This window comes from Nanorana parkeri, unplaced genomic scaffold, assembly GCF_000935625.1.
Source record: "Nanorana parkeri isolate BGI_ZX_2015 unplaced genomic scaffold, ASM93562v1 scaffold2131, whole genome shotgun sequence".
NCBI lineage: Eukaryota > Metazoa > Chordata > Amphibia > Anura > Dicroglossidae > Nanorana > Nanorana parkeri.
The window spans coordinates 191924-206476 of record NW_017308399.1 but is presented as its reverse complement, the minus strand read 5'-3'; the positions used below and the strand labels follow the sequence as shown (position 1 = coordinate 206476).

Genomic DNA, 14553 nt, shown 5'->3' with positions numbered 1-14553 from the left:
GGCCACGCCCTCGCCACCCTGTTTTCAAGAGCGGCGGCGGACGACGACGATTGCAAAAGTTAAAGACTATTGTCAATAATATAATTATTGAGACAATACTTCAACATAGTCTATAACACAATCATATGTTGTGAAAAAATATTAAAATATTGCTGAGTGGTTTTTATTATGGTCACCTTTAACTAATGGAGAGCAGATAACAACATTACACAACTACATTAAACTACATAATTGTGATAATTATTATTTAATATTTATAAGCATATCGTTAGCATAAGTAATTCAGTATGTAGGTAAACAAATAAATATCATGTTCGCTATGACATGTGATTATTGTAGATTTATTATTCCTATCACATACATTCACATTGAAGACATTTGGTTATTGGACATATTTAGAGTCACATTGTTCTTAATTTGAATACTTGATAAAAATTTAGATTTGTTCTAGTTAACTTCATTCTCAGTTATGTTACTTTTTGAATTGACATACTTACAACATTTTTATTGGATTAACCATTCTTGCTTCTATGCACCTTGACAAATATTATTTCATCAATGATACTGTTATGTTATAACATTTCATGTAAAGACAACTTACACATCGATGCATTGCTAGGAACATAAACTATTGACTGTCATCTGATTTACAACTATTATTAGGGATAGTTTAATTGTTTAACATTAGGATTACAATATTAAATAAACATTTATTATTTTCAATAAGAAAACATTATCACAGGTATATTGCTCAACATTTGCAGTAATTTAATAACATTAAAACTACGAACATCAGACACTAATATTATTGGTTCTTAACTTTAATTGAAAACAATTAACGATTTCCGGCTAGACATTCACATACTTTAAAATACTTCTAGATTTTAAATTGACATGACAATCATCACTATTACATGGTCTTCACAGACAGCGCATACACTGGTGATTACATAGAACATTTCGGCATAAATGTCACAAAATTGATCATCCAAAAATATTAAAATCATAGACAGGATTTCTCACGCCAAGTTCTATACATTTTTGGTTTCATTATTCTGCAAATGGAATCAACTATTCTGTCGTGAATAAAAAGCATAGCTTTATTTAGTTTTGGATTACATTACAGATTTGGTGTAAACATTGACAACATCCACTTATTTTAGACTATATGCACATTTAAAATAACATGGAACATGACATTTTATTTGAAAACTCCATTATTTGGGGCACGTTCACATAACTCTTCTTGAAAGCAATAATAAAGATTCATGAGGTATCTTCACCTGGGGGATTATTGATGGCATAAGAAACATGATTTGCTTTTTCAGTGAAAAAAATAAAGAATATTAACTTTACTCATAGTGCTATACATAATTTAAGGTTATACATTAACTACTGAAAACATTCGTACAATACTACCTTTATAAATACATATGTCTACATCTTATCATGCATCAAGGGATTATTTTTTTGGAACTATCACAATTCCACAAAAGAAGCACATCAAGACTTTTTCTGCATTACCTGACACTTGTGCCTTTATTACATAATGTGTTTTTGTAAGCGGATTAGCCAAAAATGACATTCTTTATATTCAGATTATTTCAATACTTTCTTTTTAAACATTTAATTTTACACTATTTGAAATTGGAAATTCTGACGGATACATTATCTTTACAAACTATACATACTACTAAACTGAAATTACATCACAATAAATGATACATTTTGTAATAACAATAAACATAGCTCATTAAATTGGATGGCTTTCATGTAAAGCACACACTCCTACATTCTATTTTTAGCCTTTGTTATAACAGGCCTCAATAACACATTCAAGCAAAGGTGAATAACAGCATAGATAAATATAAATCATCTTAATGCAGACATTAAGCAAAACCAATTGCAGATCTCATGAACAACTAATATGAATATGGATAAAAACTTTCAAAACGACTTTACACTAGTTTCAGAATAGTGATGATTGAGGACAGCCTTACAGGGAAATAAATAATTTAAGTACACTAAGAAAGGGGATAGTAAATGTGATACTGTCAACGATATCTCAGTTAAGCCCTGTAAAAGTGGATCCATACAGAAATTGTATAAGCATAAATTAAAAAAAGCTTCATATGACAGTCTTTATCGTTACTACATGAAGTTTATCAGTGTTACAAAAACATAGAAAACTATATGACATTGCACATATGACCTATAAGCTCACATGGATGAATGAATGGATGGATGGATGGATGGATGGATGGATGGATGGATGGATAGACCTTTACTTTTTGTTAGGAAGTGTTTTTGGATACATACAATTTCTAATTTGTCTATTGAATTATAGTATTCTTTCATTCAGTGTAATAGAAAATCAAAATATGTCTTCTGTTAATTTGTAGTTCGCTTAACTTATTGTTCAATAATGTAATTACTACTTTTTGTCTCCTTAAAACAGGTTTCCTTAATGGATCATCTATATAATGAGTCAAGAAAACAAATATTACTGATCCTTTTTATAAAATCAGAGTATTGTTGTTTATTTAACATTTGCTTAGTTACAATTGAAAAATGAAGAAATACATTGCATTTATGACTAATATTACATCTGTGTCTGTATTGCATTCTCTATTCTAATCACCATAAAGAATAACTCGTTACTACATATTGAATATGCTTTGCTATAATGACAAGTTGGAAATTATATTAAGTCAATGTGAAATTAGACAAACTAAAATATACATTATGTTGCAACAACAAAAAACTACTTTAGGTAATCTTGACAAAGCTTTTAGTCAGTGATCTAATACACTGCATTAATCGCATACTACCATTTGATTCACGCAATATAATACACAATCGGACTGAACGTGCATCATGGTGTCAGAGGTGTGTTACATTAACATTCATATCTTTATTTAATACAAATGATTGCATTAATATTGGTTTGATGTCACAACATATTTGGTTACGGAAATAAACATGTACAACACAACATTTAAGCCATCAAACCTCAATGATTTTGTTATACCTTACCTGTGTTTTGGAAGGCAGAGGTTTGAATTATAAAAAATTGAGTAAAAAAAAAAAGATCTTTACGTCCAGGACATATTATGCTATTTACTGACTCTTCCAAAAACGGAATTCGCATTGGAACATTGTGACATCATATGACCTTCGCACGCACGCACGCACGCACGCACGCACGCACTCACTCACTCACTCACTAACTCACTCACTCACTCACTCACCTCACTCACCTCACTCACCTCACTCACCTCACTCACCTCACTCACTCACCTGACTGGCGAAACATTTTGCATCCATAACCAGGAATAAATTTATAAATGAAAAAAAAAACAAAATAGAGAGATAACATTTCACAACATAGGTATACTCATTTTAAAATAGGATGAGAACCGAGGTTCACTTACATGGCAATCTTTTTGCTAAACTTGACCAGCAATAGTATGCCCACGTCAATCCATGGTCGACCTCAGGAGTCTGGACATGTTTTATTGTTTACTTTAAATTGTTAGAACTGAGGAGTTCTTAGGAAATACATTTACAGTCATTTCAAATGGTACACCAAAACTAACCTCACACCCACAGTGACAGTCGCCATTGCATGGTGCACCTCCGGGACCACCCGACTCCATAACATCCCAGGCAACCCAATCCATCTAACCTGGGCCTCGTCCCTACTGACACCGAGAACGTCTGCCCTGCGGGCCCCCCAGTACACATACGAGTGCACCATTATCCAGATTAGGGCAGGACCAGCACCTGAAAACAAACAAAACAATGACGGATAGTAATGGAAATTGATCGGCAAACCAACCGAACCTGCAAAACAAACTGCATTAACTGGATACCAGGAGAGGGAAAAACAACGATCATTACACTAAATGTGGGCGAACATATAGACGATATCTGTTGGACTCCCATCTCCCAATACGTTTAAATGCTTCCCCGCCTAAGCCCGAACGGGCAGCTTCAGTAGCCGCTCCAATCCTGAAGGAATGTGAAGAAAAAAGGCTAGGCTCCCATCCAGTCCGCTTCAAACAGGTACGGAAGACGGAATTGAATTGAAATTGGGAAAGGGCAGTACCATCAGAATGAATCAAGAAAGATCCCGCCCGCGCCGGGCGGACCACTTGGAAATGAGTGACCGCCGAGACAGGTCAAGAAGCCGAACTAGGAATAGTATGGAGGACCACCCACTTACCTTTTCCAAATTGATCTGTTTTAGAGCATCTCAGTAGAATACGAACGGACCCCGGAACTAACAATACATCCTGACTTAAAATCCCCCCGTGGACGGCCTTTGACGGACTCACCAATTACCCGATCCTAAACACACCGAAAAACGCCAACAGGAAGGCCACCCGGAAGAGAGACACCTCAAAATCGGAAGAACAGCAATGAGGAAGCTGATCCAGCACAGCATGTAATATAGCAAACGTGACCGGGCGCCGAGCATCCGGACGTCGCTGTCCCCTGTGCAGGCCCTTCACTGCCTGACGGACTATGAAGTCTTTCGTGACATCCCGACAACACATTAGCTGAAAAAGGAAGGACATAGCCGACATTTTGCGGGCAATCCCAGACACCGACGCACCCTGAGAAATATTGTGCCCGAGAAAGTACAGCAGCATTTCTGCGCCTACCGCATCAAAGGACACCCGACCAGCCATCTGCAAGAACCCAAACCACTCCTGCCCTACAACCTTCGCATATGCCGTCCACGTCCGGCAGCTTAACGACCTACAAAGCAATACCGAGATGATTCCAAAGGCAGCTGCCACAGGTGGCGGGGACAGGGAACCTCACATTGCTCCGCTCCCGGCGCCAACACACGGAACCTGTCCCACTGAAAACGAGATAAGGAGTCGGCTAAGGAATTAGACACTCCCGGCAAATGGACGGCATAAATGAAGGTATTAAGCTTCAAACAACACAAGACTAAGTAGTGGGGCTCCTAAGGCGGCGCTGAGCCCCCAGAAACTTGTGAATGAGCAGGGGAAAAGCGCTCAGGAGGCCTGGACCGCCTAGCGCGTGGTGCCCTACGTCCTTGCTGTGGTTGAGAAGGCTGCAGCAAGCTTTGAATTTAAGTCTGCAGCCATGCAGAGCCATTAGCATCTGCAGCTGCTTGTAATTGAGCAAATAGGCCAGAGAGATCTGACATTTTCTAAATCATTTTTGTGGATAAAGAAAGCTGCAGAAGTGAACTGACCTTGTGCTGACTCCCAACTGCCTGGATCACCCCTCCTCCTGCTCTAACCACCCTGGATGCTCCTCCTGGACCACTTGACCCAGCCAATCACGGTAAGTGACACCCGAGCACCTTCCTTAGGCTAACTTAACCCTTTCTCTACCTGACTGCCTGCCCACCCTGTCATGCCGTCCTTTCGCCTATTCTTTTGCCTTTTGCTCCAGGACTTTCTGGAACAATAATATCATGCGTTCGAGTTTCAGTACGACTGGGTTGGCGACTTCATAAACAAGGAAACAATGGGCAGTGAGGTCTCACATGTTCATAACCACTGCTGTAACTCTGAAAGGAAAATATAACAGAGAATTCGGGATAAGACAGCCTAGTAAACCGAAAAGTTCTGCCTGGAACAACACTATTGTAATGGCAACCCAAACACAAACTTGTAAAGCACAGCCCAAACTTTAAAAACATTCTGAATCTGAACAGTGTCACTTTTTAAAAAACATTAATTTGTATGTGTTCTGCTATAGATACGGTGTGAAGGGTAACTAAACGTGTGAAGGGTACCTAAACTTTATTGTAGAACGAATAAAAAACAGAATGATTTATTTTATTACCATCACAGAAAGAATGCTTTTTTTAATTACTGCGCACACTGAATCTTCAACAACCAACAAAAAAAAAAAATTTTACATTTTGGACACAATCACAAACCTCAACTCTCCAAAGTATTCACAGAAGTGAAACTGTGGGGCTTGTGATTGCATTACACATATGGGAAATATGGGGAAATATGTGGTTAATTTCGATATGTACAAGAAATGCGGAGGGCAATTTAATCAGCAAAGAAAAGATAGATAAGCGTAAACAGTAGGATATGGCCATTACATACATCTTTAGAGAATATCAAGCAACGATATGGTGTTACTCAAAGGGAACTTTAACAGTCTATGCAGGTAAGAGCCCTCATGACAAAGACAATTGGACTATCTCTTTATTATAATTCTATGAACTACTTTGAAGGCTTCTGCAGGGATAACCCTCATAGTGTTAGCCAAATATACCATTTTTATTTTGAATTTGGGTTGTCCACTTACTCCCCTTCATCAACCCTACGGTTGCCAGTGCCACCATTTCTTCCAGCAAACCACGAACACCATAGCGCCATGAAACACGGACACAGCATTAAAAACCCAAACTGGACGTGTGAATCATGCACAGGTGGCAACCCTATAAGATCTAGGGCAGTGGTGGCGAACCTTGACACTTCAGCTGTGCCACAACTACAAATCCCAACATGCATCTCCCTCTGGGAGTTATGTGTGTCGCTGTCACAGCCTTGCAATGCCTCATGGGACTTGAAGTACAATACCAGCTGGGGTGCCAAGGTTCACCACCACTGACCTAGGGGCTTTCACTGGATGCTGAAGTGTGGACTTATTTATGGTTTTCTACTCAATCATATTTTAGGAGTGTGGGTGCAATGGAGGTTAACTAGTAAACTTTGATCACAGTGGTATGTGGTCCGTACCGATGATATGGATATGTTTCAACTTACTCCACACATTGTTTCATTGGATTTGGGTGGCGTGGGATACTATACACATATCGGGTGGGGTTGCCCTGTTGCTTCGAGTATTTGGCCTCAAAGGTCTGGCACACACTTTCTACAACTATGAATAGATTTCAGGAAATGCTTGTATGTGCATTGTTTAACAGTTCCAAGGTATTTGACTGTGTTACGTTTCATTTGCATTTCTTGTGCGTTCCAGTGCATCGGAATGGATTTTGGTGCGCTCAAGAACAGATAAAACAAAGTGCAATCACTACTTTGGGTTTGTATTTCTTTTTATTTTTAGAAAATATAAAATGTTTATTAAGAAAGCTTTTCATGATATGTTATATTATTAAAACATTTTTAATTAATATTGTGTCTCTATCACATAGGGAAAATAGTATCTGTATAACAAAGCACCAAGAGCAGAATACACACGTCATTGTACAAAGATTGCCATGGCAATAGGGAGATGCAGTTGTGCAGCTATACGATATACCAGGGGTCAGCAACCCCCGGCACGCGTGCCCAGCCTGGCACGCGAGACCTTGACAGCTGGCACGCGACGTTATTCTTTATCTGCAGGGCATTCTTGTAGTTGTAGTGTTGTAGTTGACAGCTCGAGCCGGCTGTCAATTATATTCCTGGCCCGCCAACCTCCCTCACGTGACTGAGCGGCAGAGGCGCGCTGAGGAGGCCCTCAACTTAGTCTGCGCAAGCGCTTGCCTGGAGGATCCCTGATGTACCAGCCCGCGCAGACAGGAGCCGGCTCACCCGACGGGATGATAACCGCACCCTGCCCGACAGGAGGATTTCAACACCATCCTGCCAGAGACCACAGAAAAATTAAAGGAGCCAGCCGATCGCCTGGAATATACTGTATGTACCACATGTATACTGCTCAACTACATTAATTTTAGCCCCTGTACCAGCACACATGCAGTCCCTCACAAATGCACAGCAGTATATTGATCCACAAACAGTAATGATTTTATTTCTGCTCTAACATGTAGGACAGGAATAAAATCAATGCTATTTGTGTCTGACAATACTGCCGTGCACTTGTATAGGTCTGTGTGTGTGCCTAATATGCCTTGGTCCATGTAGGTAAGGAAGACTGCTTCTAAAATACTTATTTCTTCAAGCAGGTAAAATTGCTAACTTGTAAATCATACAGTGTTTGTGGCTGATATGCAGGCTAAAATGTGTAAATTGGTGGTGGTCTGTGATTTACAGTGCGTTGGTGCTGGTATGTGATTTACAGTGCATTGGTGCTGGTATGTGATTTACAGTGCGTTGGTGCTGGTCTGTGATTTAATGTGCGTTGGTGCTGGTCTGTGATTTAATGTGCGTTGGTGCTGGTCTGTGATTTACAGTGCGTTGGTGGTGGTCTATGATTTACAGTGCGTTGGTGCTGACCCAAGGTCTACAGACCTCAGGCCAGCAGCACCAATATCCTGCAGACCTCAGGCCAGCAACACCAATGCCCTGCAGACCTTAGGCCAGCAACACCAATGCCCTGCAGACCTTAGGCCAGCAGCATCAATGCCCTGGAGACCTTAGGCCAGCAGCACCAATGCCCTGCAGACCTCAGAGCAGCAGCATCCAATGCCCTGCAGACCTCAGAGCAGCAGCATCCAATGCCCTGCAGACCTAAGGCCAGCAGCACCAATGCCCTGCAGACCGCCCTGCAGACCTCAGAGCAGCAGCACCAATGCCCTGCAGACCTTAGGCCAGCAGCACTGACAATAACATCCTACAGGCCAGAGATTGCACAACTGAACCATGAAATAAAGACACAGGGATCACACTAAAAAGTCCAGTTTACTTTTCAGCAAATGAAAATATGAACATGTTTTGTGTGTGCACCAGTTATTCAATTTTTTCCCCTTATAGTTGTGCAGCTACTGGAGAGGTAAACACATTAAATTAATTAGTGAGTTTAACTTACTATTAGCAGTACAGCCATGAGTGAAAAAATGTACCTGTAAGTAACACTAAAGCGTGCTATTGTTCACTGGCACTCGGTTGTACCATGGTTTCAAAAATGGCACTTGGCGTGTAAAAGGTTGCTGACCCCTGCGATATACAGATCATGAACCACATTTGAGTCCATGGGTAGAGATAATGTTGAGCACATGGTGCATTCTACTTCACCTGCATGGGCTATTAAATAGTCGAGCACAAGCAAGATGACTACGAAATAAGCATGTTCAGACATGTTGTCCTAGGTTACCTTTGCAGTACATAGCAAGGTTTCAATGTCAGCAAGGAGAATGGCATTGAATTTAATGGCACTGCTTCCACGTGCCGCAGCCCCACCCTGCAGTGAGATTGTTACGTTCACCTGCAAACGCAAAAAATTTTTTTGGGGTGTTTACAATGGAACGCAACGCTGCCAAAGTTTTGATACACGTCCAATCGCAATGCGGGCGGGGTGTGTGGAAACTGTGTCATTAAATTCAATGCTATGCCATTGTGCAAACACAGTGCGTTTCAGCAGCTACTGCTCTGGAACGCACACGCTGTCGCTGTGAACAAGCCCTGAGGTCTGTCTTTACACTCAGAAAATCTCTCTTTAGTTTTGGACAACAACTGCCCTAATGGGGCACACATATACCCCAGTCCCCATAACACCCACAATGGACTGCTAGAGATGCCACTTATAAGGCAGGCAGCATAGCAGTTGTGTGGTCTGCTATGGATACTGTAATGACACTGGGATCCTATAAACCACTTTAGTAGCTGGAGCTATTAGGATGGCAGCTGGGATATTAAAAATCGTACTCGGTACTGTGCAAACATAGTGGGCTCACTCCATTGGCAACACGGACATCTAGAAAATGCTTAGCATTGTTATCAAATGAGTACAAGGCATTCTCTAATTGGATGCAGGGATAATCATCAGATCACATTATCCAATTAGACCATACACTGTCATTTTTTTAAAAAGTTTGTACTTGGGATTACATCTACTTTTAAGGCAGAGGGAAGATTTACTTATTCTTGGTATCAGGGAGCGTCCCAATAATGAGGCAGCCTGAGGCGAGTTCCTCAGGTGGCATCTTATTGGCAGGTTGTTGGGGGTGGCCTATTAAGGTTGTTTACACATTAGAAAGGCTGAGATGCAGACCTCATGCTGCTCTAGTCACACATCCCCCTCTGTGCAGGAAGAAGAATTTGCTTATCCATCAGTGTAGATTTATTGCCCTCAAAACATCGGTCACAGATTGCAATTAACACGGTAAGTATACCTATGCAGTCAGCTTACCAGGTTGCTAAGACCTTTTGGCAATCTGGGACGCTGCGCCTGGTGTCCCGCCTCGTTGACTAACATCCACCGGTTGACTATAACAGAGCTGCTTACAAGGCCAATCAACTCACATCTGTGACCATTCCCTGACAAACACCACTCCGCGCATCCAGGAAAAAAAAAATTTGAGGAAAATAACCAAGGCACAGCCCTGAACGCTGTGTTAAAGGATATTCCCTAATACACAACGTTCAACATGCATTGCATTAAGACAGCACAGTGAAAACAGTGAGATTCCAGCACACCAAAAAAACTCCTACATAAAACCAGAGGGGTTAAACAAAACAAAACTTAACTGCAAAAAATGCATGTTCCATTCATAGTTTTTGTTTAAAACTTTATATGGCGTCATCCAGTCATCCATCGACCAACAACAATTACAGACAGGTGGAAGAGTTCTCTGGAGGGCCACAATGGCTGCCCATGTGCTCGTTATGCCAGGTTACTGCATTCACACTACATTTGGTGCACATCACACGAAATCATGTGATCTGCAATGCATTCAAGATACGGGCAAAATAAAACTCATGTTGTGCCATTCTTGAATCACGGGACCAAATGCACCAAGCAGGTCGCACTCTTTGCATGTACAAACACATATGACAAATGCACTTAACTCAAAAACCACAGCTCTTTAAACTATATTGGGGCATCCCATTGAAATTAAAAGGCTGCGCCATGCAGCACAAACCATGGATAACAAATCATGTGATTAGGTGCTTTTCAAATGTGAATGGGGGTAGCATAGCAAGGCTAAAAAAAAAAAAAGGCTGCCACGCTAACCTCATTCAAAACAAGAGAGTTGCCTGGCAAGACTGATAGTTCAATGGATGCAATACTCTCTGAATACTCACTGACCCAGAAAAAGCATACAGATAACAAAAAGCAGTTGGATCAGAATTTCATCATGGTGCCTTGGAAAGGATTGAAGCAAACGAATCCAAATGACATGCAGGCAGCTAGTATTTTCAGGAATTAAGGTGTACAATTGTAAGTGCAATGATTTCATTTCTTACGTTTGTGGCTTAATAAATGTTTGAGAAAATCGTGCTGTATACCTGCATTCCATATACTCTCAAGCCAGTGTGCAATGGGTAAAGGGGAACATTTGCTTCATAAACACTAACTAAAAATACAGTTATAAATAAGAAATCATTGACAGTGTAGCCACTAACAGATTTTTTATCCACACGTAGATACAAAGTATATAAATAATGGAAACATACCTAACTCCAATGAAAAGGTGAAAGTGGCTTTCATTGACTATGGCAGGAGGTTCCGAGTCTCTCCCAGCCTGCAAAGCCCCAATCAAGCCTCATCAGTGTCAGATGTGTGTGCATCATTAACCCACCATTGTCTAAACACATTTCATGTAGAGGGAGAAGTCTCTGCAGATAAACCTGGGGCTGCAGGAGAAGTTTTCAATGTTGCAACTGAGATAATTAAAACATTTCCAGCTATTTCTATCTATAGAGCCAAAAAAGCCACGAATATGCAGGAATTAAAAGTTCATATTATATTGTAAAGCAATGCACACACATGTTAATGCTGTTTTGTAATGATCTTTTAAAAGTTAGAACTGAAACGGGCACCGCTGAACATAAATGGGAATCTTTGGGGAAGAACAGTGAGATCTTCACACCGGGAGATGGCAGTGTAGTATTCCTTGGAGTAATAGGTGGGTGCGGGGGGTTCCTTTACTCCTGGGTTAAAGGAGAACTATGGGGTCAGTGTTTTTCCCCATAGTTCTCCTTAGGGTAACGGGAGGACACAAACTAGCATCCTCCCGTCACCCTAGGTTCAGTATACCGCGAGCTACAGCTCGCGGTATACTGGGACGCCGCAGCGGATCCCAACGTAGATGACGGGATACGCCCAGCTGCTTAAGTGACAGCTGGCTCTGCCGATCTAGAGGCAGAGCCAGCTGTACCCGCCCCCTACCCCGTCCGTTCCACCAGTCAGCGCTGGCAGATTGGAGCAGGGGGAGAGGGGAATCCAGCCCCTCACCCTGTCAAGGCAGAGAGCCGTGACTGGATCGAGAGGTGCGTGAACCCGGTATGTGTTTGCTCACCTCCCAATCTACTGAGCCGACCTGTGAGTCTCATTGTCACAGGTCGGCTAGAACTATGAAGTGAGTGGAAATCACTCATCTCATAGTTTCTTCTTTAATTATGGCCTAGTGCACCAGGCTTGTTCCCTGCTATGGGCAGGAAGCCCTGCAGTGCTAATTGGAATGCCCTTGTCTGGCCCGGGGCACCTGCTGATGTGGTATCCCAGGTGTGCCAACGAAACACAATGGATATGGGACCCCACAGTGCGATACCTGGAATCACTACATTGCCTTTTCTTGCAGACGCTTCTGAGGCTGCGGGTCTTTTAGGGGCCTGCCTGCCTGCCATGATGTCAAGGGAAGGATGTGTGGACTTAACATGTCTTTCTTACAATCTGCCAGTCGAAGATAGGCAGATCATACTTTTTTTTTTTTTTAAGTACCTTCATCAAACTATCGCAAGAAAAAAGTCTTGCCATGGTTTTGTCTTCAGATGGTTTGATGGTGTGTGCCCAGCATAAGAATGCCGATGCATTGTCTTTGCCCTCATTGACACTAGAAAAGGACGGCACATACAGCTGCGTGCACCCAGGAAGGACAGGTGCTGCTTGTGATTAGTAATCAGCCCCTGTCCTGTATGGAACTACAAGGCCGTACGCCGCCCTAGGCTCACCCGCCCTGCACATGCGTGCAGGTGTCCGTACTCGTGTGCTGACAAGATGGATCCTGCCTGTGTCCGAGCCGGGACACTAGCACCCATACGTACCTGCACTAGGGGCGAGCATAAGGCGGCGCAAACACATAGAGAAGTACGGGGGGCTGCATACTAATCACACGCTGCACATGTCCTTCCGGGAGCTGCCGGTACAGCAGTGCACGCAGCACAGAGCTGTACGTGCCGGCCTTTTCTAGTGTGTTGGGGTGCCATTTAAAGTATTACAATTTCAGCATGTCGCTTTTGTTAATGTGCGTTGCAGTAATAAGCTCGTTAACACAAAACCAAATTGGAAATGGGCCAACATAAAAAAAACAGTAAATGAATACAAGTGAAAATAAACAAATATTACTGTTTTTACAAGTATTGATTTTATTAACTTATAAAATCTAATCTGTTAAAATTAACACATAAAAGATTAAAATACTAGAAAAAAAAAAAATATTTATCAACTTTGATTTAGCACATTAATCATCTGATTAATCATCTCATCGCTGGAACTCCTGAAAACGCACAAATGGCATAAGATGCGTTAAGACAGCTATGCATCACAAAGCATGTCGATGTACATTGTGACACTGGTTGAGATTCTGTACAGATTACACAAAATCACAATGAACAACAACACATGCTAACAAGAGTTGGTGTGATGACATGCTTTTTTCATACGTTTCTATTGGTTTGAATGTATAAGATGTCAGGGGGACATAAGTATTGATGTGAATGGGCCACAAATACATTTCTGTGCTTATCCTTGAACTACCCCCACCCTTAATGATTCAGCCTTAATGATTTTTATTAAAGGCTCAATCGTGCCATACTACCATTATTTTATTATGTAGCTAGTCACATAAAAAAATTACTGTCAAGAAAATAAAGCCACACTGCTACAAATATCATTTTATGCTAAATATTATGTTATCAAAAACATACAATACAACACAAACATAGACAACCTGTTCCTACCCCTCAGACGGCCACTACGGGTTAGGACTTGACAGCATGGACCCTTCAAATCAATTAAAACAAAGATCATAAACACCTTTATTAATTCTAATGTGACAGCATTGAACCAATACAACACTGCTAATACAAAGGTGTTGAAGATCGTTAGCAAACACCAGACTATCAGATGGTCCAAGCCCACAAGAAAAATGAAAAATTTAGAATGCGTTCGCTCAGTGTAAATATCTAAAAGAATGACATTCATAGCACATTACTGAAACTAGACAGAGCACCAGAGAATAAGAAATGAATATGCTCATTGGCTCCATCTAGTGGCAATGATATGCTATGAATTTCATTTGCTGAGCTATATGCTGGGCAAACGCATTATAAATCAGCCACTTATACTGACCTAGTCAATAGAGGTAAAATATAGCAATTTTTGGTCAAATGTATAACATAACAATAAGTATATGTACTCAAACTGTGACAAGTTGTTCTTACTCCACCATTGCACCAATTCACCAAAGAATAGCAACTGCACCAGCCGGCTTGTGCGTCACTACAGCATGTACGAGCCGGCAGTAGGAATCAAAGTGGGTGACAAGTGGCACAGATATTGATCCACGTTAAAGTGCAGAGTATCTGCAGCAGCCACAGATCAGAAAAGTGTTGTAGTTTGGTCATGGACCGCAGTAAAGTTTAAAGGCGGCCTCTATTTTTTAATGACTGGCTGAATATTAGAACAGTATAAAAA

General features: G+C 41.2%; 1 protein-coding gene across 1 annotated transcript in view; it reads right to left on the bottom strand.

Moving 5' to 3' along the window:
* Positions 1-3688: 3688 nt before the first annotated feature.
* The window catches only part of LOC108800779 (G-protein coupled receptor family C group 6 member A-like), a gene marked incomplete at its 3' end in the record, with an annotated part of 56097 nt that continues 45232 nt past the window's right edge, over positions 3689-14553 (bottom strand). Inside the window, exons 15-17 of the mRNA XM_018572779.1 lie at positions 4671-4767; positions 4364-4565; positions 3689-3786 (exon numbers count right to left, since the gene is read on the bottom strand). Of these exons, the coding sequence (XP_018428281.1) occupies positions 3689-3786; positions 4364-4565; positions 4671-4767 (397 nt within the window). The remainder of the gene's footprint in view (positions 3787-4363; positions 4566-4670; positions 4768-14553) is intronic.